Source organism: Lepus europaeus, chromosome 5 (assembly GCF_033115175.1).
Source record: "Lepus europaeus isolate LE1 chromosome 5, mLepTim1.pri, whole genome shotgun sequence".
Lineage (NCBI taxonomy): Eukaryota > Metazoa > Chordata > Mammalia > Lagomorpha > Leporidae > Lepus > Lepus europaeus.
The window spans coordinates 21995946-22018811 of NC_084831.1; the positions used below are offsets into that span (position 1 = coordinate 21995946).

Genomic DNA, 22866 nt, shown 5'->3' on the forward strand with positions numbered 1-22866 from the left:
TCCTAATCTTGCGTTTGTGTTGTTCATTCATTTGTAGAGTATAAATGGCATTCGCACAGAGGAGGTGGCTCTCGTGACAAAGGTGCTATCTACTAACCCTGACTCTGAGTGGGAGGGCCCCAAGCACTCCGTAGTTCCTAGTAAGAGCCAGCTGACCACCCCGTCGGAGTCTCCACAAAGCTTTGACTTTGGCTCCCTCTCCATAAGCAGCAAGGAGACAGAAGAGAAGGAGCAGGGGGAAGCTGGTTATTTTGATGCTAACGAAATGCCAAGAGTCCCAAGTGGGGAATGTATAGGAATGGAGGAACAGGCCAGTGCCTTAAACTTCTCAGCCAAACCAGCCTCCTGTCAGCTGCAACTTGGTGAGAAAAAGGCGCAGAGTAGTGAAGAGCATGTTGCACCAGGAGAGCCACGTGGGAAGCATAATGGATCATTTCTTGACTCTCAAGTGGGGAGCCAGTTCCCTGCCCTCATTCGAAGTTTCCAGGTAGAAACTGGATGATGCAGATCTCATGACTCTCTTTGGGAGAGGGCCAAAATCTATTCTGTGGAGGAGGTGCTGGTGGTGGTGGTAGTGGTGGTGGTGGTGAGGGTAGTAGCCTCTCTGCTTTTTTTCAAAATCACACAATCAAATTAAAGTCTTTGATTGCTGTAAAGAAACTCATTCAGAAGAATTAACTCCATGGCTAGAAATGCTTCCTTCTCTGATGACATGACAAAACTCTTGGGAGTAAACCCCAGCGATTTATGTTTATGAAGCTGGTGTTCATCTTTCCTTGCTTGAGTACTGACTGTGGAAGGAAGGACATGAATTTTGGAGATGCCTATGGTGAGGAGCCCTCAGTGTTCTCAGTCTGTGCTCCAAAATCCCAACATTCTTCATTAAAAGGGGCAACTGACCTTTGTTCTGAGATGTCAGATCCCAAGAAACGAGGTACATACTGTGGCCACCTTGTGCAGCCCACCACTCCCACTGACCCTACCCACGGAGGCTGCTGTGATCATAGGGACTGATTTCTTTTGTTAAGGTGGATGGCCATGTAATCTTATCTAAATCCAATTGTAGTTTTGGGGTGATTTATATCTTGGAGAGGGTGAGTAGGTGGAAAAAAACCTTTGATATCCCACTAGTGTTCATTCTTCTAAAATTCTGAGATTAATCACCAGGTGATGGTAGAACTGATTTATTTTCTTTTCAGTTTTCCAAATATTCTTTTTTCTCAGTGATTTCAAAGTGAATGTCTGACATTGATTTGAAAGAAGTTAATTAATTCCAGGGTAATGCATTCCAATGCCACTGCTGTTTCATGGTCCATTTGTACTTAGCAGAGGAAATGTGGCTGATTTTCTTAATTATGATGATACAGTCACAAGGACAAATGAAAGTGATTGCTATTTGGCAAATAGTCTTATATTCAAATTACGAAGGTCATTCTGAAGTGTTGTATATCACTGATCGTAACTGTCTGATCTTATGGCTTTCCATTAAGCTTATGAAAGTGATTACAGTAATGCTGCTTTTTAAATACCCCTCATGATGTGACATCTTGTCAGGGCTGCTCTGGAAGAGTATCCAAGTCTAGCGTGGAATAAACACCTTTGGAGATTGAGCTGCCCTTTGCTTGGTTAAAGCCAGCACTTTGATCAGATCAATGTCAGAAGATTAGTGTGCCACAGCCTTCAGAAAGACTCCGATAACTTTGCTTCTGTACTGGTTCACAGCCTCCCCTGGTGAAGACTCAAACTGTCACCATCTCAGACACTGCCAACGCCATGAAAAGTGAAATCCCAACCAAAGACGTCCCTATTGTCCACACTGAGACCAAGACCATCACTTATGAGGCTGCCCAGGTAGGATATGGTCTGATGCTTCAGAATCAAAGACTGGAGTAAACCCAGTGAATGACCTTCTTTCTTCACAGGATTTCTGATTTGCTGCATATAATTTCAGGTTTGTCTGGGGCAGTTCTTTGTAGAAGAGATAACTGATCTAATACTATATTAAAAGCAAAATTGTCTTGGATCGGATTGCTTGGATCTGCCCAAATCACTGGAGGAAGACAGTCTAGTGGAATGATTAAGAACATGGTCTTTTCTGGATGTCCCGCACTGGGTGGGAGCGTGGGGTTGGACCAGCAGGGAAGGATGCCTAAGCGGGTGGGAGAATTTGGCTGTGCTTGTCCCCGTGGTGATGCGTACCTTGCAAGAACAAGACCCTTCGGTACGGAGTCCCCATGCTGTTGCTGATCGTTGGAGGTTCTTTTGGTCTTCATGAGTTTTTACAAATCCAATATGATGCTGTGAAGATTAAAATTGATCCTTAATTGGAAAAAAAAACCTGAAAATTAATAAAGTTTCTTTAGAGTCAGAGTATGAGAAAATAAAGGACTCTACTCTTGATGATTCGAGGACCCAGGCCTTGGGAAGATCCTGACCTCCTCCAAGGACAAAATCCAGAAATTCTTAAGGAAACCTGATTTTGCTGATTTTTTTTTTTTTTAATGAAAGCGTGATCAGTTGGACTTCCCACTACATGTTATTAATCCAGTGGGGAAAAAAATCCAAAATCTGCAGAAAACTGGATATGAATAATTTGATAATGGATAATTTTGATAAAAGTCACGTTCCAGTCAATACTTCCCAGCTATTTCATTTGCAAATGAAATAACAGTATTATCTCTATATGTTTTACACTTTTCAATAAAAATGTGAATACTATACTAAAAAAAAAGAGCATGGGCTTTGGAGCCATGCAACCTGAGTTCAGGCCCTGGCTCCTTTATTTACCAACTTGGACAAGTTACTGAACATCTCTGAGCCTTCATCTCCCCTGCCTGTAATCTTAGCATCCACCTTATGATGTTGTTATAAGGATTAAAATATTTAAATTTTTTTAATTTAATGCTTGTAAAAATTCTTCTTAATTTTTGGCAATTTGAATATGCTAGACTAATGTTGATTTTTTAAAAATTATTCACAGAAGCCGAAAGTAAGAAAAACTATTCCCTCTGTAAACTGAACTGCTAATTCTTTCCTGCAAGAAATTTTTTTTGAACATTTATTTATTGAGCCAAGCATATACAAGGCAGACACAGTTCCTATCCTCTGGAACTCATATTCCAGGAAGGAAAGACAGGCAATAAAACATCTAAGCAGTTGTATAAATAAATTTCAGGCAGTGCTAAGTGCTATAAAGAAACTAAAATAGGAATGAATGTTTGGCACAGCAGTTGGAATGCTGCTTGGGCCACATGCATACCGTATCAGAATGCCTGGGTTCAAGTCCTGTCTCCACTCCTGAATCCAGCTTCCTACCAGTGCACATCCTGGGAGGCAGCAGGTGATGGCTCCAACTGTTGGGTCCCTGCTGCCCACGTCAGAGACCTAATTTGAGTTCCTGGCTCCTGGACATTTAAAGAATGACCCAGTGAATAGGACTTCTCTTTCTCTCTCTCCCTCTCTCCCTCTCTCTATCTCTCTCCCTCTCCCTCTCCCTCTCCCCCTCTCCCTGCCTCTCAAAAATAAGTTAAAAAAAATTATAAGTTAAAAAAAAAAATTAAAGGGCCAGTGTTCTAGCATGGCAGGTTAAGCCACCACCTGCAGTGTCAATGCTCCATATAGGCGCTGGTTCCTGTTCTGGTTGGGTCCCTGACCCCACATGGGAGACCCGGAAGAAGCTCCTGGCTCCTGGTTTCAGACCAGCCCAGCCATTGCTGTTGCGGTCATTCAGGGAGTGAACCAGAGGATGGAAGATCTCTCTGTCTCTTCTTTCTCTTCCTCTCTCTTTGTAACTCAGCCTTTCATATAAATAAATAAAGTTTTAAAAGTTAAAATATCAAGCATCTTTAACCAAATGGAGTAAAGAATTACATGAAAGGTTCTTACTGTGGGATAAGATACTCAGGGAAGTCCTTTCTGTGAAGATAACATTTTGGGGCCAGCGGTATGGCACAATGAGCTAAACCACTGCCTGCAGCACCAGATTCCCATGTGGGCACAGGTTCAAGTCCTGGCTGCTCTGCTAACGCACCTGGGAAAGCAGGTGAGGACAGCGCAAGTGATTGGGCCCCTGCACCCGCGTGGGAGACCTGGCCCAGTCCTGGCTGTCATGACCATTTGGAGAGTGAACCAACAGATGGAAGATCTCTCTCTTTGCCTCTCCCTCTCTTTCTGTAAATGCCTTTCAAATAAACAAATAAATCTTTAAAAAATAATAATTAAAAATTCAAGTTTAAAAAAAAAGATAACATTTTGGCCACTACTTGAATGATGGAAGGAGGCAATCGTGTGAAGCTCTGGCTGGTGCTTTCACATAAATCCTTTCCGGGAATCCTCATATCACCGTGGACTGCATGATGTTATCTCCATCTGGAGAGCAGTGTAGCTTGTCAGTTAAAAGCATGTGCTTTGCAATTACTCAGAATTTTGTATCCTAACCCAGCCAGGTAGATGCTAGCTAGATAACCTAAGACAGATTGTTAATCTAAGCATCAGTTTCTTTTGTTGCAAAATGTGGGGTAACAGTAACCGCTGCTGCAGGATGTAGGAGCAGATTAGGGGCGAGGACGTCTGAATAGCACCTGGCACTCACAGCCGTTCAGTTAGTGTTAGCATGCTTCTCCCTTCTCTCTCCTGTGGCCTGGAGTGTGGAATTTGAATTTTGTAAATAATGAGAGATTTCTTAGAGTTTTTCAGCAGTGGTAGTAAAGTGGCATAATTAAAGCAACGATTTTGGAAAATGATTCCTAAAGCCGTGAACGGACTATAGTCAGATAGAGACAGCAGTATTACGAAGGCAGATCTGTAAAGAACTGAAGTGTAGCCTAAAGGAAATGAGAAGAAAGAGATAATGTCAGTTGAGAAAGGAAGAGACAGATGGATTGGACTTGGCAGTGAAGGGGACTGAGAAGGAAGGGAGAGGAAATCACTTTAAGATTGTGCACACTGTTAGCAAGAGGATGTGGGAAAGCATTGCTTTCATATGCGACAAAATACTTTTAAGTTGTTGCTACCAAAGAAACAGCCTAAATGTCCATTAGTAGGGAGCTGATTAAATAAATTACAGAATAGTTAATTAAAGCAATTTCGTGTGGCCATAAAATGGGAACGATCGGCTTAAGTAGCAAGTAAGTAAACATGGGTGCATTGTACAGTACCATTTAGGAGAAGGGAGAGGATGCGTGTAAAAGCTGTGTGTGTGTAGGCCTTTGTATATCAAAACACTCTGAGTGGGTAACCCCCTCCCCACCAAAAAAAAGTGCAGTAGCCTCTGATAAAGAGGCCAAGACTGCAAGGCTTTGGTCAGAAGCAGGAGGGAGGCTGACTTCTCCTTGTACACCATTTTGAATTTTTAAATTTCTGTAGCATATATGAGTACATATACAAAAAATGTTTAATGTTTCAAAATAAATTGTTTCAAAAGCTAGAGTCACAGCTGCCCACAGCTGCCCAGGTAGTCTCAGTGTAGCCCGAACCTAGAAAAAGGTAGGGGAGAAGGAAACAGTCACCTAAAAGCTCCTAACATGGAAGAGAAATATAAAGGAAGTACATGATGTGCAGACAAAGCACATGTGCTTGTAACAAGCCAATGCTTGCTGGTTGTGTGACCTTGGGTAAGTCACTTAACCTCTTCTGACAAATATTTCTACAGCATTATGGAAATAAAGATATTTGCTTGACACAAAGGAGCTATTAAAAAATGGTAGCTATTGGGGGCAGGTCTTTGGCTCAGCAAAGCCCATATCCCGTATCAGAGTGCCTGAGTTGAGTTCCTCATCTGCTTCTGAGTCCAGCTTCCTGTTAATGTGCTCCTTGGGAGGCAGCACATGATGGCCCAAGTAGTTGGGTCCCTGCCACCCATGTGGGAAACCTGGATTGACTTCCAAGCTCCTGGCTTCAGCCTGGCCTGGTCCAACCTATTGTGGGCATTTGGGGAGTAAATGGAAGATCCCTATGTGTCTCTCTGCCTTTAAAATAAATAAAAAATAAATATTTTTTAAAAATTTTAATGGTTGCTATTACTGTAATACATTTGTTTCATTTTACTTTGTTTCATTTTACTCAGACTTAAAACAATTAGCCAAGATAAAAATTGCTTGTGCCAGACTTGGGGTAGAATAGGGAAGAGAGTTGATTTTAGAGTCGGATTTCCTGGGTTTGAACTTACTCCATCACTTAACTAGTGTGCAGTCATATTACTAAATTGCTTGTTCTGTGCCTCAGTTTCCTCATTTAATAAATGTGGCTAATAACACTTGTAGGTCTACCTCATAGGGCTGTTAGGAGGAATCAGTGAATTAATGCACAGAAAATGCTTCCAAAGTACCTGGTACACATTAAGTATTAACTACCAGGGTAGTTACTTGTGTATGGGGGGGGGGGGGATTCTACCTACAGAAAAATGCACAGATTCCAACTGCTCGATTTGATCGTTTTTGACAAATGTCTACATCTTAGGATCCAGGATATTTCTAGTACTTCTGAAATTTCCATCACAGCCTTTTCCATTTGGTACCTTTCCCTCCAGGCAGCCACTGCTCTGATTTCTACCACAGCAAACTTATTTTTGCCTGTTTTTAGACTTCCTATAAATGGAAGTATACAGTGATATACTTTTGTATCTGACTTCTTTCTCTGAACATAATTTTTTTAGGTTCATCCACGTTACATGAATCATTAGTTTACCTTTTTTATTGCTGAATAGTATACCATGTGTGAATATACCCCAATTTGTTTATCCTTTTATTTGTTGCTGGACAACTGGGTTAATTCCAGTTTGGGGAAAATATGAATTAAAGCTGCTATGAACATTCATGTACAAATCCTTCTGTGGGCATTAGGAAAACACCTAAAAGTAGAATTGCTGGATCGTAGAATAATGGATGCTTAACTTTTTAAGCAAATGCCAAAGCCACAGTACCATTTTGAGGCAACACTGGTAGGAGAATCAAGGAAGGAGGTTCCATGTGGGAAGTGTGTAAGTGGAAACCGTAACAGTGTCTCCTCTACCTTCCACCTTCTTCAGACAGAAAGGAGAGCAGAGTTGAAGGGTGGGAGGTGGGTACAGGGAGAGTCACCAGTTTATGGAGGGCACACTCCTCAAGAAGGTTTAGCCCTCCTGGCCTGCAGGTTTATATTCTTCTAACAATTTGTAAAGTGCTTTTGTTTCTATGATTGACTGTGATCTCCAGCAATGCTGTGATGTAGGCAGAACATACACAAGAGCACTTCACAAAAGACTGTGTGGAAATGCAATTAAAAGAAGCTTGGTACAAAAATTGTTGAAATCCAGGCATATGAAAGATCATGGAAAGTTCATGGAAATGCATATTATGAAAAAACTAAGTGTAGATTTCAAATTTTTTTTGCACCAAAATAAGCCTATCTTGTGTGTGTGTGTGGGTATGTGTGTGTGTAGAGAGAGAGACAGACAGACAGACAGACATGGAGACGCAGTCACTCTTTAAAAATTTATTTGAAAGGAGAGATAGAGATACACACAGATGGAAAGAGGGCTCCCATCCACTGATTCACTCCTAGATGCCTGCAATAGCCAAAGTTGGGCCACAACAATGCTGAGAACCAAGAACTCCATCCAGGTTACCCACATAGGTGACAAGGACTTAACTACTTGAGCTATCACCTGCTGGCTTCCAGAGTACACGGTAACGGGAAACTGGAATTGGAACAGAGCCAGGGCTTGAAACCAAGCACTCTAATATGGTCTGTAGGTATCCCAAGCAGTCTTAATTACTATACTGAATGCCTACCCCTTATCTTTTAATTCCATTTTCCACAGATTTTTTTTTCTTTGAAAAAAATTTTATTTATTTATTTATTTGAAAGTCAAAGTTACATAGGCAGAAGGAGAGACAGAGAGATCTTCCATCTGCTGATTTACTCCTCAGATGGCTGCAGTCCTGAGCCAGGAGCTTCATACAGGTCACTCACATGGGTGGTAGGGGCCCAGACACTTGGGCCACCTTCTACTTCTTTCCCAGGTGTATTAGGAGGGAGCTGGATCAGAAGTGGAGCAGCTGGGACTCAAACCAGTGCTCGTATGGGATTCCAGCATTGCAGGCTGCAGCTTAACCAGCTGTGCTACAGCGCTGGCTACTTCCAGAGACTTTTAAAAAATACTCTTGTATAACAGTATTGCCTTTTACAAGTGAAAATAGTACAGTATCTACCTTTTATAAATGAGAAAATTGAAGTTAAGAGAAGTCAGAATGAATTTCTGGTTTTTTTTTGTTGTTGTTGTTGCTGTTTTTGACAGGCAGAGTGGACAGTGAGAGAGAGAGACAGAGAGAAAGGTCTTCCTTTGCCGTTGGTTCACCCTCCAATGACCGCTGTGGCCGGCGCACCGCGCTGATCTGAAGGCAGGAGCCAGTTGCTTCTCCTGGTCTCCCATGGGGTGCAGGGTCCAAGCACTTGGGCCATCCTCCACTGCCTTCCCGGGCCACAGCAGAGAGCTGGCCTGGAAGAGGGGCAACTGGGACAGAATGCGGCACCCCGACCGGGACTAGAACCTGGTGTGCTGGCGCCGCTAGGCGGAGGATTAGCCTGTTGAGCTGCGGCGCCAGCCCAGAATGAATTTCTGAAGAGCCTACAGCTAGTTACTGTCTGAGCTAGGACCCTTGTCCTACTTCCTAGCTCAAGTACTTATTAACCATAAAACCTTGAACAAATTGTTTGACCGTTCTAGATATCAGTTTTCTTACTCTACAGTGAGTATAGTAACAATACCTACCTCAGTTCCTAAAGAGCATAATTGAGAATACAATTGCATGACCTGCTTGGCACATAGTAGGAGTACAATAAATTCAGATGAGTCTGAATCTAAGGTAAGTGGTCATGGCTGAAGAAAAATATTAGTGAACTAACTAATATACCTGGTATGGTAGTGGCGTGTAAGACATAGTCAAATGTCACGTTGTGTTCTTTTTCTTTGGTTTTGTCCAGATTCCCACATGGAGGGGAACCCAGCCAAGGACTCTGTTCCTTCCTAACTCTGTTTTCCTTCTGCCTCTCCCCCTAATACCTCAAAGTTTTGACTTGAAATGTGGCCCTGTTCGTAAAAATGTTGGAGGCCTCTGTTTATAGTGCAAGTGGCCCACATAAAGAGGCAGAAGATAGCAGCTTAACAAATTCTTTGCTGCAAGGTTCTTTATGGGAATAATTGTGTTTCTTTAAATCCCTCTCTGAGACAGTGTACAATACCAGCACCAGGTGTCTTAGGCCGCTGTTATCTGAAAAGTGTGTTGCAGACGCCACTCTTCTAGTGCAGTTTCCATCTTGGTCATGGGGTTATAAGCTACTCCAAGTTCACTAATAGCTGAAACATTTGCTGATCACTGTCAAGCTGGGGTTGGCCCCTGCCAACCATCTCTTTCCCTTTCTCTGATTTCATTTCTCAGCCTGATCATAGCATGTTTTGTCATAAAATAATACCTTCTGGAGAAACGGAGTAGCTCCAGCCCTATATAGCATCTCTATATAGATTAGTCGTATAGCCTGATACATTAACTACTTCAAAGCCCCTGCTCCTGAATTCCCTGTCCTTCATAGTTTTGTTGTCAAAAATGTAATTAAGATATATTACTGGCCGGCGCCGTGGCTTAACAGGCTAATCCTCTGCCTTGCGGCCGCCGGCACACCGGGTTCTAGTCCCGGTCGGGGCGCCGGATTCTATCCCGGTTGCCCCTCTTCCAGGCCAGCTCTCTGCTATGGCCCAGGAAGGCAGTGGAGGATGGCCCAAGTCCTTGGGCCCTGCACCCGCAAGGGAGACCAGAAGAAGCACCTGGCTCCTGGCTTCGGATCAGCGCGATGTGCCGGCTGCAGCAGCCATTAGAGGATGAACCAACGGCAAAAAGGAAGACCTTTCTCTCTGTCTCTCTCTCCCTCACTATCCACTCTGCCTGTCAAAAAAAAAATATATATATATATATATATATATACATATACATATGTATATATATATTACACGTATTTTAACCTACTTTCCCTTATCGGGACATTTTCTACCTCATTAACTGCAATCTCCCATCTCAGTCTTTAAAGAAGATGTCCAGAGATTCATTCCTTGGCCTCTTAAGCCCCAACAAGGACCATTCCCAGTTCTTTCTAGAAAGTTCTCTCATATGATTCAAAACCTACTCATGTCTTAGCAACCAAAGTTAAAAAAAAAAAAAACAACAGTTTACACTTTTCCTGCCTTGGATGTTGTATAAAGAATACCAGATCTGTAACCAACTGTAAATACTAGTTTTGAGTCCTTGTGCAAATCATCCAACAGCCTTTGTGAGCCTAAGTTTTCCTAACAGAGGTGCAAATACATTCCTGCCCTTTCTCTAAATTGCAGACTGCTAGTATCAGCATCAATAAAGACAGTGTTTCAAAAGCCATTTGTGAGTTATAAAATGCTGTACATGTAGGCAGTGATGGAACCTGTGGCTTCACTCCCACTTCCTCTTTCTGATCTACTCCTGCCGCTGGCCCAGTGCTAAGGAAACTATACCCATCCAGCTTCTTTAGAAGGAACCTTGTTCACAGCTGATTTATTTTATTAGATTTATGCATTCGAATGTGCAGCTGAACAGCAAAGCTGCAGCCTGCATTTACCTACAGGATTTCCTGAGAGGCACCATGATGCATTGTGATTTCTTCTGCAGGCTGATGACAGCAATGGGGACTTGGACCCAGGGGTCTTGCTGACAGCTCAAACCATCACATCCGAGACCACAAGCAGCACCACCACAACTCAGATTACCAAGGTAACAGACCAGACGGAGCTTCCTCGTGGACCCCAATGTCATGCCGAGCTTGTTGCTACCTCTCTGAAGGTTTCAGTCCCCTCCCTGTTGAGCCCAATTATTCCAAGAGTCCAGAAGGAAAGACTGCTGCTCCCCAGGGCAATAAACCTGGGGAGGGGAGACCCTGGGAGCGTCCCCGCCGACTTAGTAGCCTCATAAAGTCACGTGTGGTTGTCCCCTTTACATATTTGTACATATCTGGTGAGTGAGTCCCCCGTCTAGCCTAGGAGATAAATTTAACAAGTCAGCCAGGACAGGCGTTTGGCTCTTCACTTGAGAGGTCCACATCCACACCAGAGTGCCTGAGTTCAAGTCCTGGCTCTGCTTCCAATGCCAGCTTCCCGCTAATGTGCACCCTGGGAGGCAGCTCAAGTAGTTGAGTCTCCGTCAGCCATGTGGGGAACCTGAGGTCAGTACCAGCAGCCAGGTCCGGTCCTGCCCAATCCTGGCTGTTGTAGGCATTTGGGGAGTGAACCGATAGAAGAGAGCCCTCTCTCTGTCTCTCTTTGTGTCTCTGAAATAAATAAAATAAATTAAAAATTCAGCAAATGAGCAGGGGTTTTTTGGTATTATTATGCCATCATTTCCCTAGCCAAAAATTAGAATTTGTGGTCTGACAAAGAATTTCTATATCGAGAGAATCAAGGCCATGGGAGCTCTAGCTCAGATGTTGTGATGCTGGAATATTGGAGTTATTAGAGAACGATTTATGGGAAGCAAGAAGCAGAAAATATCTAAAATTGGAACTGCCCCCAGAAAACCAGAGGCAAACCATGTTTGCTATAGCACTAGAGGAAAGCATTTTCTTATATGTAAGAAATTTGTTCTCGACCAAGCTCTGTCATCAGTACACTAGTTAATGTGTCTCGACTTTGGTTTTCCTCCTGTATCAAAGAGCTCTACCCACCTCAGGAGATTATTTGGAGATCTTTTGATATTAATAATATGAAATTTTAAAAATAAAAGCCCAGTCTCTAGCTGTGTGACATTTATGTTCTTGGTCTTCTAATTATCTTCCTTAAAAATAATCAAAAATAAAACGTATAGAGGGAGAGCAAAGAGAGAAACCGTTGTGTTTACTTGCTCTGTTTCTCTGATGTTTGGGAGGAAGGAAAAAAAAGAAGTAAATAAACAGAGAACTGTGGCTTCCTGCCTAGCTTAAGACACTGGCCGCCCGCGAGAGGAGAGGTGTGCTCATTTAGCAGGGCAAGTGGGTCAGAAGGTGTCCCTGCACGGTGCCCAGGAGCAGGTGAAAACTTGGAGCTTTCAGCACAATCTGTGTTTTCCCTTCGTTTTTCTTATTGTGTTGTTGGCCTCAAGTGACTCCATCCTTTTGGTTACAGACTGTCAAGGGCGGGATTTCAGAGACCCGGATTGAGAAGAGAATCGTGATCACCGGAGACGCCGATGTTGACCATGATCAGGTGGGACGCTGAGGAGATTCCAGACATGGGGTTGGAGAACGGGTAGAGCGATAGAGGATCTCTCTGCCGTCTCCTTCCCCAGAAAGCTTCTTGGGTGACTTTAGCTTCTAAGTGAAGTAAGGACCCAGGGAATCAAGGCACAGAGGCCAGTGGGGTGGGGCTGCAGATGGGAACCAGGGGGTGCAGTGGGAACACTTGCACTCAAATGCTGTTTTCTTCCTCTATTCTAGTTCTTAACTCACCCACCCCCCAGTTCCCCACCCGTAAATTGGAGATTATTGAGCCTTTCTCTCTAGGTTGTTGTGAGGACCAAGTAACATGTGGCACTTGGTGGGCTCCAAGCCAGTGGGCAGTTGTTATCCAGGAGGTTGCGTGTACCCAAACCTGTGCTAGATGGTATCAAAACAAAAGGAAGGCATGCTCCTACCCTCAGAGCCCTGTCCCAGCTGAGGAGGCAACCAGGGGACATGGTGTGATGGAGACACCAGCAGGCTGAAACTTGGCTTCTGTCCTAGATCTTGCACCAACTTGCTGTGTGACCTTGGACAAATCACTTTACCTCTGATGATTTTTTTTCTTCCCGAAAAGGGAATAGGTTGATCTAGATAATTTTCTGGGCCGTTTTGAGTAGTAAAATCCTGTATTTCTATGTTAATTAGGTACTAATTGTGTGCTACAAGCAATTAGCAAATAATAAGGTCAAGATTAATGTTCCCAGTTCTCTGGTGGGTGGGGTTAGGACAGCAAAGCTGCAGAGAAGAGGGGGTGGACAAACTGCATGCAAATGCTTCTGGAATCATTGACAGGATTGCTAGAGCAATAATTCTGTGGCCTTTATGCTGATGTGCTGAGTGCCTTTAAAAAAAAAAAAAACTGAGCTGCAGTGTTGGCAGTTCCCTTGGTAGCAGGGCTGAGACTTACAGCTGAAAATACGGGGCTCAGGATTCCAGAAGCAAGGCTGCAAAGCCGAGGGAGAAGCTTCTGTTTGCCCAGCTCCGCAGGTCCTGCTGTGGTACCAGCCTGGACCCTCTCCCTCAGTGTGATGTGATGGGAGCCCCTGCTATTTGCTCAGTCTGCATGAGACAGCGCGAGTCATGATAAGGGAACAGGTGTTTGGGATTTGGAGTGACACAGGCCTGGGTTGATTGCTTAGTCTGCAAACTGGGTGTGTACCTTTGAGCTGTAGTTCCACCATGTATAAAATAAAGATGAGCACAGGTTTCTCCCAGGGTTGTTGTGACAGAGGGATGAGTACACTTGATGGCCCAGAGACATGCTCCAGGGCCCCATTCTTCTAGGTACTGAGAGATCCATGAGAGGAATAAGATATGATGCTGCCTGGCTGGGAGGGGGCACTCTAGGAAGGATTGTTGAGGACAGCGGTGCAGTGAGGGCTTCCTAGAGATGAGAGTAGGCAGAGTCAACCAAGAAGAGCAGTTGAAGGGCCAGGGTTGTGACATATAAGCTGCCATTTTGAACACCCACATCCCACTCAGAGCATCAGTTCAAGTCCTCTGCTTCCTACTAATGCACCTGGGAAGGCAGTAGATGATGGCCCAAGTGCTTGGGAGACCCAGATGGAGCTCCTGGCTGTGGCCTGGCCCAGTCCCAGCCGTTGCAGCCATCTGGGGAGTGAACTGGCAGATGGAAAATCAGAACTTCTCTGTCTCTCTCCCTCTCTGTCTCTGTCACTCTCCCTTCCAAATAAGAGAAATAAATTTTTTTAAAAAGAGGGCCTGAAGCAGGCCACAGTGTGAGCAGACGAGGTTGGATGAGCAGGGATCTGCATAGGTGGCCGTTCCAAGAATGCCTTTCATGGAGCCAAGGGACCACCAGAGGAGTGTTCCTTCTTAACTTCGTCCCTCCTGGAGATGGCTCTTAAGAGCCGAGAGGAGCAGTCAGCTGATCGGTTCCAGCTGGAGTCCTTTTTGATGGGGGCTATAGACCATGCAGAGTGATGTCATGGCTCTCCAGTGACTTCCCTTCTGCTCTCATTAGCTTTTCTAGAACAACCAAAACTATTGCAGATGCTCACCTTGGAGACGAAAGGACAGTATGGTAAAGAGGAAAGCCTGAGTTTAAATTGCTGTTGCATTACTTTCTAGGTGTGAAAACAGCACTTTATTTAACCTCTGAACTTCAGTTTCCTCATCTATAAAATGGAAATAATGGTACTGCCCTAATGTATTAAATGAACAATGTGCTTATGCTAGTACATGGCATGTAATAGGCCTTCCTCCTTTTTATTTATTTATTTTTTTTGGAAATTACTTACAGAAATTTTATATGCAATCTCAGATCTCTGTTGAAAGGTACATTACATCAAGATTACAAAATGGATACTTTATTTATAAGAGACTTCTACCTATCTATGTTTTTTTTTAAAGGCTAATTTATTTGAAAGTCAGAGTTACACAGAGAGAGGAGAAGTAGAGAGAGAGAGGTCTTCCATCTGATGGTTCACTCCCCAATTGGCTGCAACGGTCGGAGCTGTGCTGATCTGAAGCCCGGACCCAGGAGCTTCTTCTGGGTTTCCCACATGGGTACAGCGTCCCAAGGACTAGGGCCATCTTCTACTGCTTTCCCAGGCCATAGCAGAGAGCTAGATCGGAAGTGGAGCAGCCGGGACTTGAACCGGCGCCCATATGGGATGCTGGCACTTCAGGCCAGGGCATTAACCTGCTGTGCCACAGCGCCTGCCCCATACCTATGTGTTTTATCACATGATTCATTTCTTCCTTCCATCATTCTACTTTAGCTGAAAACATCTCTTCTCTAGCATGTTTCTTACCTTCCTCTCCTGTCCTGAACTTCCTGGTCGCCTGGTGTTGGGCACAGATTGGTTTTGGGCTCTGCATTTGCTTCCTGAGGGAATCTTCTCACACCTGGCCGGGGGCGTGCCGCTGTCATCCCCGGAGCCCTCTGGTGTTCCTTGAAGGCAGTGCTGCCTCCCCTGTCTGTTGCCAGTCTGAGACCCTCCTAGGCCGGGTAAGGGAGTTGTCAGCTTGTGTAACCTCAGTGCTGTCCTGCCACTGCAGAGAGAAAGATTGACTCTGTCAGGGCATCAGAGAAATCGTGTCCTGTGATCCCCTGCCTGCCTTCACCAGTGAGGCTGCTTTTTGACTGATGAGGTTTTTTTCTGTCTTTCATAGGTCCTTGTACAAGCCATCAAAGAGGCAAAGGAACAGCACCCTGACATGTCAGTGACCAAGGTGGTCGTCCATCAGGAGACCGAGATCTCTGAGGAGTGAGCTCAGGTAGGGGGTGTTCCTGCTGGGTCCCAGGGCAGCCCCTGTTCCAGCCTGAGAGAGCACCGACAAGAACCCTGGACGCGCCAGGGCCACACTCCTAGAGCAGTCCACACTGGGATTTGATAAAGCGAAGACAGGGGAGTGGTGAGAGGGAGGAGAGTGGGGATTATTACATAGTGGCTCCAATTAAAGCAGCCGGGTCATTGGTGTCCTGCCCCCAGCAGTGCCAGCAGTGTGGGTAGGAGGAGCTTCCCCAAACTTGGGTGCAAACGCCCACTCACCTCCTACAACTTCTGCCTCCTCCTGCTTCTCCACCTCCCCTTTCCCTCCCCTTTGCTGTTCTGCTGTGTCACGGGCACTGGGACAGCCAGAGTAGAAAAAACCAAGAGCAGGGTCGCACTGTCTAGAGACGGAGGAGGAGGAGTGGGGTGGGAGGATGACTGAGGCTCTGAGAACAAACCAGAGAGTTGGAAGCAGGAAGCTGCTCTTGGGGATCAGGGACCAGATAGTGCGTACAAACGACTTGAAGAAGCCATCCATCACCAGGTGTCCTCACTGAGCTCTGTGAAATGTCACTCAGGACTGCAAGGGCCTGGCAGTGGGATGGGGAAGCTTTCTCCTTTGCAGGATTTAGAAATGTGCTGCTTTGTTTCCTCTAGGAACTACCCTACCCCCAGCTCCCTGCCCTTCTCCCATCCAAGAGAAACCAGCGAAATTATAAGGAAGCTAACCTGCAATAGTCAGACTTCAGACTTTCAAGATTATCGTAAACCACCAGAAACTGAATTTCCTTTTCTATTTGGAGTTTATATCAAGAGATTCTAGATATCACTGATCCTTTTCAAGACCTTTTTCTATATTGTGATACCGGAAATTGTTCAACTTTTCATTCTATGGACAGTTTTTAAAGAACTTTTGGGGTTTTTTTATGGGGTACTTTGTAACCCCTTCAGCCTAGCCTTTCCTCACTGATTTCCAACCCAGATACCGACAGGGTCCACAGACTCCTTCAGGAAATGCTCCAGACTCTGCCACCTTTGTTGGAGGCCGAAGCCAGCTCGGAGACTCCTGCTCCCCCCCTGGGTCTATGCCCTTTGGACAACAGCAGAAACGGCCTGAACCAGCGTTCCCAGAGCCAGTGACATGACTTTCCCAGAGTGGCCAGCAGGACAACTGCCTGACCCACAGACCTCAGAACCATGTCCCTGTCCTTTCGCTGAGGGTGTCTGGTGAGGCAAACACCTCTGCTGAGAATGTAGTGTTTTTTTCTCCTTCCCTCTTAGTCTTTCTTTTTGGAGATTCTTTATAACAAGGACATAAGAAGTCGCTCCTAATATATCTGATACTGTGAATGTTGGAACAAATCTGTGGCCTTCACCTCCCCAGCCGCCCCCTTACCTCATCAGAAGCAGTGACTCTTCAGTGCTGTCCCTACTCCCAGCTCAGGAGACCGAACTCACGGGAAAAGAGGCACTTTGGCCAAAAGCGGTAATGGAACATGTTTGGTGATGATGTGGAAAAGAAAGTTAATGAGATTTTTAACGTACGTCCTGGGCATGTGCACTTCACAGGGGGAATGGTGGAGTTTCCCGGTCGGATCCTGCTGAGAACTAGTTTGGGGTGGCCTCTGGGCCTCCTCCTTTCACCAGCAGTGATGAGAGAATGTGGTGGGAGGGGCCTGTATTCTGTGAACTCTTCTCCCCCAATGGGCACCTGCCCGAGGCCACCTTTCTGGAGCAAGAGGATTGGCTTTTAGGGTTCCCCCTTCCCACAGGACAAACATGACAGGGGTACAAGCCCCAGCTCTGCTCGGTCCCACCGGCCAGCTGAGGTCCGTCAGGTTCTGTATGCTTGATTTTGTGGTAGGTTTGGGCTTTAGTTTCTTTTTTCCCCTTGGTTTTGGTTTTGGAAATAAGGACTGGTGTCCCCAAATCTCTCATCTTCCAGCTTACTTCCCACGAACAGAGCTGCCTGGACACTTCTTAGGATCCTAATTATAGGCTAGACGTGAACTTTGTAAGACAGTGGGTCACAGACAGAAACTGCGGGGGGTCCAGGGCAGTGAGCAGGGAGTGTGAGCCTCTGCTCTGACGTGGGAGCCGCTGCCTGTGTCCACAGTTTCTGCTGAGTTATTCAGACTCAACCGCTGGAACTGAGTGTGGGTGTGCATTTTTCTTTTACTTCTCATGTGAGACTGTTCTGCCAATAGGCAGCTCTCCCTAGGGAGGGAAGCAAGGGCACAGGTTGCGGATGACAGGCTTGGGGTCTGAAGTGACAGGGCTTTTCGGGGTGGTGCTCAGGCCAGAGCCATGTTTCCAGGAGCAGTAGCAAGTTAGGAATCTGACTTACACCAAACCAGCATGCCACGCGAGCTCACTTCCCAATGGCCAGCTTTCCTGGGGCACCCACCTGTGGACTGAAGGTGGGGAAAAGGAGGGCACAGCCTGTCCATCGGAAGTCTTCGCATGCTTAATGCATCCTGGGATGCAGTGGATGATGGCTCAAGTGCTTGGGCCCCTGCCATCCAGTGGGAGACCCAGATGGAGTCCCTGACTCCTGGCTTCAGCCTGGCCCAGCCCTGGCTGTTGTGGGCATTTGGTGAATGAACCAATGGATAGAAAAATCTCAATCTCTCTTTCTCTCTCTCCTCTGCTGCTCCCTTTCAAGTAGATGGAAATAAGCGAACATTTAAAAAAAAAAAAAAAAAAAAAACCAGCATAGTGACTATCCTGTGCTCAGATCAGGTGGCAGCTTCCTCGCGTGGATCCGGAGGCCTGCGCTGTACCTCAGCTCCGCAGCCAGCTGCTGCCCGGGGCCTCCTCGCCTGGAACTCTCACGCCTTCCCGGTCTCCTCCCCTTTCTTCTCTGGCACCAAATCTTGGGGCTTGGCAGTTGTTTGGGGTTTTTTTTCTTTCTGCGGTTGTGTGCGTGTGTGTGTGAAGAAAATCAGACTGTCCAGGTAGGAATGGTGGAGGGGAAGGAGAGCGAGCATTTCCAGGGCCAGGCACTGGCAGCAATCTTCCTAAAGTGACTCAGACACACCACAGTGACAACTCCTGCTGCAATTTTATTTTCACTCGAGAAATAAAAATTTCCCCCAAGCCACATGAGATCGCTGCCACCCACCCACAAAGGCAAGACCTGTATTCCTACGCTGAATGCAGGGCCCCGCCGGGTGCCTCTGCCCCCTCCTCCCCAGGCTTCCCTGGGCTGCTGGGAGGAGACTCCACCTCGGGAAGTGGCGCCAGAGCTGCGGCCTGACCAGCACCCTCGATGCTCCTGGGAAATCTGCCCAGGTCTCAGCCCCAGGCTGGTTGTTTCTACAAATCTCTCAAATGTATTATTTTGGTGACAAAAATGAAGGAGCTTTGTAAATTTTTAAAAAATTACAAATCATATCAGGTAGTTGTTTACATCTCTTGACAAAATAGGAACTATGGCAGCAGAATCAAATTGGCAAAATCTTTAGAGTAAATAGGCAATAATTAGGTCTGCTGTTTTGGCCTTTTGTAGTAAGAGAAGTGGTTGTAGTGTTTAGATATGTATTTGGTCTTGCTTCTTGTATTGCATTTTTCAATAAACTTAAAAAAAAAAAAAAGACCTGCTGAGGATTGATCCACTTTTCCGTTCATCTTCTCCTGGTAACCGGGAAAGCAAACACTGCTCTGGGAGACCTGAACTCAAGCCGTTCTCTGACGCGCGGCATCGGACAGGATGCAGCTCCAGCACCATGCGCGGGAACTTCTGGGAACTGCACATGCTCTGCCCCGCTGGGCACTGTGCAGCACAGACCACAGCTAAGAGAGGAGGGAGGGGCTCCTCAGCTGTGGGGAGGGGCTGGGGCCCCCATGGAGGCAGTGGCAGTGGTGCAGGCCTGTGGGAGAGACCCTGCATGGCTGAGGAAGGAGGGGATTGAGGTGGTGAGAGCTGAAGGCTCAGTCCCCATCCCAGATGGCAGTGGAGGGTCTCAGCTCCACTCATTGCCCACCTTCCCCGAGGCCCAAACTCCACCTCCAGGCCGCCTTAGAAGGGGCCTGGCCTGACCTGGCACATCCCAGCCTACCTTCCAAGTCTTAGTGGTCCTTGCCTACCCCTGTGGACGTGCCAGGACACCGGGTGCATCTCCCCCAGTCACCTTGGCCTGGACCTCCAGCCCCTTCAGGTACCTGTCCAGGGCTAAAGCCACATCTGGAGGCTGAAGAAATTCCGGAGGCTGAGGTGTGCTGGTCTCCACTCTCCATGGTGAAACAAGCCCCCTCCAGCTCCTTGACCTCACCCAGTGCAACTGGCATTTCCCTGCCCGCATGCAGGTCAGGGCGCCTTTGTGGTCAGAGCATCCAGCTCCAGCCTGGGATGTGACAGACGACTGCTCCACAGGGAGACTCCTGATCCTGTGCTCCTGTTTCCATGGTCCATGCTGCAGCCTCACGGCAAGCTGTCCTCCCCGTCCTCAGACCCGGGCACCCAAGTCCCCTCCTCCTCCCAGCTTGGCATAGCCCCCCAGACTGAGGCGGTCCAGGCGAGGCCAGCTTCGGTGCGCACAGTCTCGAGCCGCAGGGGACCCAAGGAGGAGCTCCCCAAGGCCCAGATCCAGAGACTTGGAATGTTCGATGCAGGAACCAGAGGGCTGCACGGTGATGATCACGTGACCAGGCTGGGCCCTCGGCCCCCAGGGTGGGGGCAGCCCCGGGCCCTTCAGCGAGTAGCTGTTGAGCAGGGCAGGCAACGCCAGGCGAGGGTTAGCAGGTTCTGAACGCATACTCCGCACCGATGGGACGGGCGAGGTCCCCCGACGCGGGGACAGGTCCCAGCTGTCTGGCTCTGCACAGCCTATGGCCCGCGGAGTCCTGGGGCCGGGGCTGGGTAGGAGCGCGCAGTCCCAGCCTGGGCCGTCGGGGGGCCGCAGGGCCTGGGCGCGCAGCACCCCCTGACGGAGCCGTCGCGTCTCCAAGTCTCGGTTCTCATACAGAAGCGTGTTGGCGCAGATAAACACGAACAGGCCGGCGCCCATGATCACCGGCCCCAGGAGCCGCAGCCGCTCGTGCGGGCCGTGAGCCCGGCCGGCGCCGCGCCCCTCGCGCCGGAGCTCGCCCACCGGGTGTGAGCTGCTGTTGGCAGCCCGGGGTCCAGGGGCCCCTGCGCGGTGCGGCCAGTAGCCGGCCACGGCGATGCCCATGCCCACCAGGACCACTAGCGCCCCCAGCGCCGCGAACGCCCCCGACGGCGAGCGCAGCCGCAGCCGGGCCCGCACCCGCAGAGGCTCCGGTGGGGAGCGCGGGCGCCGGCGGCGGCCCAGGCGGCGGCCCAGGCGGGAGACGCGGCCCTCGGGGCTCCTCCGCACCTCGGCGCAGTCTCCGGGACTCCCAGCCGTCATCCCGCCGTCGTCTGGGCGCTCTGCAGAGAGAAGATGGGAGGCAGGGAGTGATCCGACGGGCCTCGGTTCGGAGCGCCAGGCTCGGGGCCCAGATCCGGGAGGGAAGCTCGGGTCGCCTCGCCCAGGCCGCTTGGAGATCCCTGGCGGCCGCCCCCGGATTTTCCCGGGCTGCGAGGCAGGGAGCCGCCCCCGCTCGGGTTTTCCGCAGCGGAGCTCGGAGCCAGGGACGCGCGGCACAAGCCCGAGTTGGCCGGGCCGGCGCGGGGAGGTGGGAGGGGCGCGCCGGCTGCTCCCTGGCGCATCCCCTGCTCCCGGCTCCAGGCGCGGGCAGCCCGCGAGTCCGCGGCCTCGGGCAGCGCGGGGCCCCGGCAGCCGCGTCCCAGGGTAAGTACCGCGCGGGCTCACCCCACCCCCGCACGTGGCCACCCCAGAGTGCTGGAGGGAGGAGCGCTCCGGCTGCCCGGGGCCGCAGGGTCGCTCGCGGGTCCCAGCTCCCCCCTACCGCGTCGTACATACCGCAGCGTGGGAGGAGGGGGTGGCCCCGACTCCAGCCTCTCCCCGCCCGCTCCCTCCTTGCAGACCGTCTCGGGCAGCGCTGAAGCTGCAGCAGGAGAGACTCGAGCTAGACAACGGGAAGACCGCTCCGAACAAGAGCAGCCAGGGACAGCAGGCGAGGCGGCGGCGGCGGCCTCTGCCCGGGATCCTCTTCAACTCCGCACAGAAGGGGCCTCCCCTCCCCCCAGCGGCCGGGCTGGGGCCCGGGCAGGAGGCTGGCGGCGGCCGGGACTGGGCGCAGAGCCTCGCTGGACTCCCCTCGCGGCTCTCGCGGCGGCCCCGCCAGGGCTGCTGCTCCCAGGTTGCCGCGTTTCCGAGTCGGGCTCCTCGGGATGAATCATCCCGCCGCCCGGCCTCCTCCGCCGGAGGCCTCAGTGGCCCGCGTCCCGGCGACAGCAGCGCCGCCCCTGCGCCTCTGGCCGCCCCAGGGTCGGGGCCGCACAGCCCTGGCCCCTCCTGGCTGCCGATCGCGCCCGGCCTGCGGGGTGAGCTATGGATCCGGGCCGAGACCAAGAAGCCGGGCAGCGCGTGGTGTGGCCCCCACGACAGAAGGGCGTGGGAAGACACGCGGCCCCCGCCCGGGCGCCGGGGCCACGGGCGAGAGGAGGGTCGGGACCTGGCTGTCGGGCGGCGCAGCTCAGGAGCTGGGGAGGAGGCCCTGCCACCCTCCCGGCCCCATCCGCGCCCGCGAAGATCCAAGCGGGGCTTCCACCCCTGCTGCCTCCCAGGGGCGCGCCGCAGGCCCAGGGCCTGGACGGAGCCGCGGCGCCTACCGCGTCCGAGCCTGGTTCTCACGGACGGAAGGTCGCCCTCGAGGCCGAGCGGCCCGTTGGGGTCACAGCGCCGCGGACCCCCGGGTTCCGGCCCTGGGCACCGGCATCTCTCGGCGCAGCCACCGGGCCGTCCTGGGAAGAGGCGAGGCCCGTTACCCGCCGTGCCTGAGTAGGGGGCTCCTCTTCCCAGCCCGGAACCCGGGAAATGGCCACCGCGCCTCCACCCTGAACTGCGGCCCCAGCCCCAGACAGGTCACCCCGAGCCGCGGCGTCCCCGTCAGGAGGGGGGCGCAAACGTGCAGAACAGAACGAGGGGGCCAAGCCCAGAGAGCCCGAGCCTCGGCAGGGCGTGCGCCGACGCGGGGAGCCCCAGGGAGGCGGGCGCTTGCAGCCGTGGCCCGACGGCCCCTCCCCGCGGGATTCTGCACGGGGCCGGGTTCCTGGTTCCCCCCGGGGCCGGCCACGGCCCGCGACCCCACTCTAAGCTGGGGCAAAGGGAGGACCAGGCTCCCGCCCCCAGGGTCCCTTCCCGTCGGAGGGGCCGAGCAAAAAGTTAGAGAAAGTTGGGGGGGCGAGTCCATGCACCCTAGTTTGCTCACCTGGCGCCGCCGCGCCCAGGCGGGTCCGGGTCCGAGTCCGCGCGCCGCCGTCCTGCGCGCCGCCTCGGTCTCCACGGGA

At 49.8% G+C, this 22866-nt stretch overlaps 2 protein-coding genes across 16 annotated transcripts in view; one reads left to right on the top strand and one right to left on the bottom strand.

The window, feature by feature from the left end:
• EPB41 (erythrocyte membrane protein band 4.1) overlaps positions 1 to 17389 on the top strand; it is a 232715-nt gene extending 215326 nt beyond the window's left edge. For 10 of the 15 annotated variants that reach the window (XM_062190815.1, XM_062190804.1, XM_062190803.1 and 7 more), the window contains 6 exons: positions 38 to 487; positions 1723 to 1851; positions 10671 to 10772; positions 12155 to 12235; positions 15388 to 15492; positions 16146 to 17389. In XM_062190815.1, the coding sequence (XP_062046799.1) occupies positions 38 to 487; positions 1723 to 1851; positions 10671 to 10772; positions 12155 to 12235; positions 15388 to 15486 (861 nt within the window). In that variant the 3' untranslated portion in view covers positions 15487 to 15492; positions 16146 to 17389. The remainder of the gene's footprint in view (positions 1 to 37; positions 488 to 1722; positions 1852 to 10670; positions 10773 to 12154; positions 12236 to 15387; positions 15493 to 16145) is intronic. The other 5 variants (XM_062190813.1, XM_062190814.1, XM_062190818.1 and 2 more) reach the window with 1 other exon arrangement.
• A 1043-nt stretch (positions 17390 to 18432) lies between these two features.
• TMEM200B (transmembrane protein 200B) lies at positions 18433 to 21454 on the bottom strand. The gene is made up of 2 exons (XM_062190820.1): positions 21377 to 21454; positions 18433 to 20880 (listed from the first exon to the last, which is right to left on the bottom strand). The coding sequence occupies exon 2, from the start codon at positions 20858 to 20860 to the stop codon at positions 19937 to 19939; it is 924 nt and encodes a 307-aa protein (XP_062046804.1). The 5' UTR covers positions 20861 to 20880; positions 21377 to 21454; the 3' UTR covers positions 18433 to 19936.
• Positions 21455 to 22866: the final 1412 nt, after the last annotated feature.

Coding starts and splice junctions, on each gene's coding strand:
- TMEM200B (XM_062190820.1), bottom strand. CDS start 20,860: ATGACGGCTGGGAGTCCCGGAGACTGCGCCGAGGTGCGGAGGAGCCCC.